Below are 5,938 nucleotides of genomic sequence, written 5' to 3' on the forward strand. Positions count from 1 at the left end.
AATGACAAATTGAAGAGAAATAGCATCATATTCATTGTCAAAAAGAAGGTTTCCAGATCTATCATGAAGTACAGTGCTGTCAGGGATAGGCTAATAACCACACACTTACAAGGAAGACCCGTTAATACTACTATTATTTAAATTTACATACCAACCACTAAAGCCAAAGATGAAGAAATTGAAGCTGTTTACCAACTTCTGTAGTCTGAAACTGACCAAACATGCAATCAAGATGTATTGATACTTACTGATGATTAGAATATGAAAGTTGGAAACAAGAAGCATTGGTAGTTGGAAAATGTGGCTTTGGTGATAGAAATGACACTGGAGACCACATGATAGAACTGTGCAAGACTTACTCACTGCAAATACCTTTTTTCAATAGTGTAAATGGCAACTATACACATGGACATTGCCAGATGGAATACACAGGAATCAAATTGACTACATCTACAGAAAGAGACAGGAGCTCTGGTAGTGTAGTGCCTAAGGCACTTGACTACTAACCAGAAGGCTGGTGGTTCAAATCCACCAGCCACTCCTCAGAAGGAAGGTTGAGCAATCTACTTCCATAGTGATATTGCCTTGGAAACCCAAGAAGTGGTCACTATGAGACAGGTCTGACTCGACGGCATGTAACAACAACAACACAGAAAGAGACATCAGAGAAGCTCAATATCATCAGTCAAAATAAAGCCAGGAGGTGAGTGGAACAGACCATCAATTACTCATATGCAATTTCAAGTTGGAGCTGAAGAAAATTAAGTCCACAAAAGCCAAAATACAACCTTGATTACATTCTACCTGATTTTAGAGACCATCTGAAGAACAGATTTAATGCATGGAACACCAATGACCAAACACCAGACAAGTTGTAGGATGACATGAAGAACATCATATATAAAGAAAGTAAAGGATCATTAAAAAGACAGAAGAGGAAGAAAAGACCAAAACAGATGTCAGAAGAGACTCTGAAACTTTCTCTTGAATGGTAAATAGCTAAAACAAATGGAAGAAATGATGAAGTAAAAGAGCTGAACAGAAGATTTCAAAGGACAGCTCAAGAAGAGAAAGTAAAATATTATAATGAAATATGCAAAGATCTGGAGTTAGAAAATCAAAAGGATAGAGCCTTCTTAAACTGAAAGAACTGAATAAAATATTCAGGCCTCAAATTGCAATGTTGAAAGATTCTATGGGGGGGGGGGACACACTCACTGCCGTCGTTCAGATTTGACTCATAGTGACCCCTCCTTGGGTTCCCGAGGCAGTATCTCTACGGAAATAGATTGCCCAACCTTCCTTCCGAGGAATAGCTGGTGGGTTTGAACCACCAGCCTTCTGCTTAGTAGTCAAATGACTTAGGCACTATGCCACCACTGCAGGAAGCATCAAAAGAAGATGGAAGCAATACACAGAATCACTGTACCAGAAAAATGGTCGACAGTGCACCATTTCAGCTGGTAGCAGATGATCAAGAACTGATGATATTGAAGGAAGAAGTTCAAGGTGGACTGAAGGAATTGGTGAAAAACCAGCCTCCAGGAATTGACAGAATAACCATGGAGATTTTTCAACAAATGGATGCAATGCTGGAAGCGCTCACTCATTTATGCCAAGAAATTTGGAAGACAGCTACCTGGCCAACTGATTGGAAGAGATCCATATTTGTGCCCATTCCAGAAAGGTGATCCAACAGAATTTGGAAATTATAGAACAATATCATTAATATCTGTGGTAGTTAAGATTATGTGTCAACTTGGCTGGGCCTGGTTTTGAGTGCCTGGGCAGCTGGATGTAGTTATTCCATGATGAGACGGGTAATCAACTCCATGGTTGAATCTACTGTGAGCAGCTGAGTAGCTGCCTTTGGGATGTGGTCTACTTCCAGTGTGTAAGAAGAAGCTTTGAGGAAGGTCTCTGAGCTTTTGGCACATATGGATCCTGCATTTGGCCAAGTCTTTATCTCAGTGGCCTGCCATGTTACCTACTGACCTTGGGACTGTCTTTGAACTTGAACTAGTGGTCTGTCATGTTGCTTGATAATCTTGAGACTGTGCCATTTTACTTGTTGACCTTGGGTTTGTCAACCTCAGCCACCAGCATCTGCCTGGATTAAGAGATGCTTCCAGTTCTAGTGGGCTGGGGGCAAGAGGCAGTGCTGAAGCCCAAGGTTGAGGGGCCTTCACCCAGCACCTAGAGCTGGCACTTTGAACTCAAACGTCTAGCATCCTAAACTGTAAAAGAATAAATCTTTGTTAAAGCCATTCATTTGTGGTATTTTCAGTTAGAGCAGCACCAGAGGATCAAAACAATATCACACGCAAGTAAAATTTTGCTGAAAATAATTCAAAAATGGTTGCAGCATTATATTGGCAGGGAACTGCCAGAAATTCAAGCTGGATTCAGAAGAGGACATGGAACAAGGGCTATATCACTGCTAATGTCAAATGGATCTTGACTGAAAGCAGAGAATACCAGAAAGATGTTTATCTATGTTTTGTTGATTATGTGAAGGCTTTTCAAGTGTGTGGATCATAACAAATTATGAATAACATTGTGAAGAATGGGAATTCCAGGACACTTAATTGTACTCATGAAGAACCTATACATAGACCAAGAGGCAGTCGTTTGAACAGAAGAAGGGGATACTGCATGTTTTTAAATCAGGAAAGGTATGTGTCAGGGTTGTGTCCTTTCACCATACTTATTTAAGCTGTATGCCGAGCAGTTAATCTGAGAAGTTGGACTATATGAAGAAGTACATAGCATCAAGATTGGGGAAAGACTCGTTAACAACCTGTGATATGCAGAGACACAACCTTGATTGCTGAAAGTGAAGCACTTTCTGATGAAGATCAAATACTACAGTCTTCAGTATGTATAAACATAAGAAAACAAAAACACTCACGACTGGACCAATAAGCAGCAGCACACTAAATGGAGAAAAGATTGAAATTGTCAAGGATTTCATTTTACTTGGATCCATAATCAATGTCCATGGAAGCAGCAGTCAAGAAATCAAACAACATATTGCATTGGGCAAATCTGCAAAAGACTTCTTTAAAGTGTCAAAGAACAAAGTTATCACTTTGAAGACTAAGGTGTGCCTGACCCAAACTGTAGTATTTTCATTTGCCTCATATGCATGTGAAATCTGGACAATGAATAAGGAAGACTGAAGAATTGATGAATTTGAAATGTGGTGTTGCAAGAAATTTTGAATATACTTTGGACTGCCAGCAGAACAAACAATGTGTCTTAGAAGCAGTAGAGCCGGAATACTGCTTAGAAGCGAGAATAGCCAGACTTCATCTCTTGTCCTTTCGTCATGTTGTCAGAAAGGACCACCTGGAAAAGAATATCATGCTTGCTAAAATAGAAGGTCATCAAAAGGGAAGATGGACTGCCACACAGTGGCTACAACAATGCCCTCAAGCATAGCAAGGGTTGTGGGCATGGTACAAGACCGAGCAGTGTTTTGTTCTTTTGTACCTAGGGTCACTATGAGTTGAAACCAACTCAACGGCACCTAACTACAACAATGCCTGGGATACCTTTCACCACTTAGCCACGTGCTGAACTGCTACTCATTCTATAAGGCCCAGCTGAAACATCACTTAACTCTGCTTGCTTTTGAAATTCAGTCACATAAAGTTATGAGCCTTTACTTGTGCTTCCATGACACCCTTTGACTCTGAATACTAGTAAAGTTATAAAACCTCTTATATAATATTCTGGTTACCTAATGCCGCTCTGACAGGAATATTCTACAGATGGGATGGCTTTAACAAACAGGAGTTCATTCTCTTACAGTTTGGAGGTTTTAAGTCTGAGTTCAAGGTGTCAGGCTCTAGGGGCTGGGTGAAAGCCCCTCAACCTTGGGCTTCAGCTCTGCCTCCTGCTCCCGGCCCACTGGAGCTAGAGGCTTTTCTTCACTCAGGCAGATGCTGGCTGCTAAGGCTGACAAACCCAAGATCGACAAGTAAAAAGGCACAGTCCCAATGTTACCAAACAATGCGGCAGGCCAGTAATTGAAGTCCATTAAAAGTCCCAAGATTGTCAGGCTGCTGAACAAGGACTTGGCTACATGCAGGGTTCAAGTGTGCCAAAAAGCTGGAGACCTTCTTCAAAGTTGCTTCTTAATATACTGGTAGTAGCCCACATCCCTAAAGCAGCTATTCAGCTGCTCAGTAGATTTCACCATGGAGTTAATTACCAATCTCCCGAGGGGAATAACTACCTCCAGCTGCCCAGTCACTCAACCAGGCCCAGCCAAGATGACCCACAATCTTAACTACCACATATAAGATAGCAATTAACCTCGACAGTAGAAATGTAAATGTCCACAGTTACTGACTCTCCCCCACCCCCATTGCTAGTAACTGTAATTGACCATTTGCAGCATGAAAAAAAAAAATGTGTGTGTGTGTGTGTGTAGGTTATTCCCAAGAGCAGACTGACTTATTCTTCTTGGTGTTCTCACTGAAGAAACCAAGTAGCCAGCATTATTGTTGGGTTGGATTTTTAAAATTGAGTTCTTAGTGAAATATAGGAGGAGCTAGCACTGCAGTAATGCTTCATAACAAACAACCCCTCAGATTGTAGTGGTACAAAAAAATTAAAAAGTTATTTTTCTTGTTCATGGGCCCATAATTCAGTTAGGCTTGGCTCCAGGCTGCAAGTTGAGCTTGATCTACTCCAACTATGACATCTGGTACTAGTAGCAACATGGGGCATGCTGTTCTCATGATGACCACAGAGCCACAGTGGCCAAGACAAATCATGCTCACACATTACAGCCTCTGTTCATGCTGTATTTGCTAACGTTACATAGGCCACAGCTAGTCACGTGGCCAAAACTGTGTGAAAAGGGGCAGGAAGATTTACTCCTGGTTCTCCAATGGGAGGTACTGCCAAGTTATATGGTAAAAGGGGTTGATGTATAATCCTAGTACAAGGAAGGAGTGAAGAATTAAGAACAAGAAACTCATCTACCTGAACTTCTTATTATGCTAAAGTGAACTGTAGAAATGTCAGCTTTGAAAATAAACTGTTTACCAGTTACCTCTATAAAGACAGGAGCAATTTGATGTTGCATTTACAACACAGCACTTTGGAAAATGGTCTAATTATATCCATTCTTCTTCTTCTTCTTCTTCTTTTTTTTTTTTTTAGAAAATTGAAGATGTGTGGATGGGATCACCATCACCCATTCCTGTGAGATACGTTAGGTACATGGCCCTTTTAAAGGATGTGTTTGACTTGGAAGAGGAGTAACCATGCCAGTGTCGGTCACCTCTCTTTGATTTACTCCTCTAATTTTACCAAGTTTATTTTAGTAGATATAATTTCATTAAAAACAGAAAAAGAAACAAGGCTTATATTGAATTGAAATCAATAAACCACAATTAACCTTCTTTTGCCACTTTTAGGTGTTCAGAACATCGTATTATATTGCTGATGTACTGGCCCTATTAAAAATGCCATTTGAAGCAATGTCTAGTATTTTTATTAGATGTGTGATTTATTAATAACAAAGAATCTTAGGATAATTTTCCATCCAACAAAATTTGATTCATTCCAACATGAAAAGAAAATGAATTTTGATGGCTATACATGGCAATGGAACATCAAATTATATCAGAACAATAAGTTGTGATTCTATTAAACATTTTTTTGAAATCTCCTTGACACATGTTTATTACTTACATAATTAAGCTTTGTAGAAACCTACCTCATCAAAATAATTCTTAAAGTTCTGTCAAGAGTGAAGATATTTATTTTCTGAAACAAAACTATGAGAAGAAAAGGTACCCCTCCACACATATACACATGAAAATTTGGGAGAGAAACTGAAACATATAGTGTTTATATTTTTAATGTCCTTTTTATATCTGAAGTCAGCTTATTAGCTTAGGAATATATTCATGTGTAT

The 5,938-nt window shown here is 39.5% G+C and overlaps 1 protein-coding gene across 1 annotated transcript in view; it reads left to right on the top strand.

The window, feature by feature from the left end:
- Positions 1-5,280, top strand: part of EFHC2 (EF-hand domain containing 2) — a 233,751-nt gene extending 228,471 nt beyond the window's left edge. Inside the window, exon 15 of the mRNA XM_007955608.1 lies at positions 5,179-5,280. Coding sequence (XP_007953799.1) covers positions 5,179-5,280 — 102 coding nt within the window. The remainder of the gene's footprint in view (positions 1-5,178) is intronic.
- Positions 5,281-5,938: the final 658 nt, after the last annotated feature.

The sequence above is a fragment of the Orycteropus afer genome, unplaced genomic scaffold (genome assembly GCF_000298275.1).
Source record: "Orycteropus afer afer isolate SDZICR_OR568_19922 unplaced genomic scaffold, OryAfe1.0 scaffold00517, whole genome shotgun sequence".
Taxonomy (NCBI): domain Eukaryota; kingdom Metazoa; phylum Chordata; class Mammalia; order Tubulidentata; family Orycteropodidae; genus Orycteropus; species Orycteropus afer.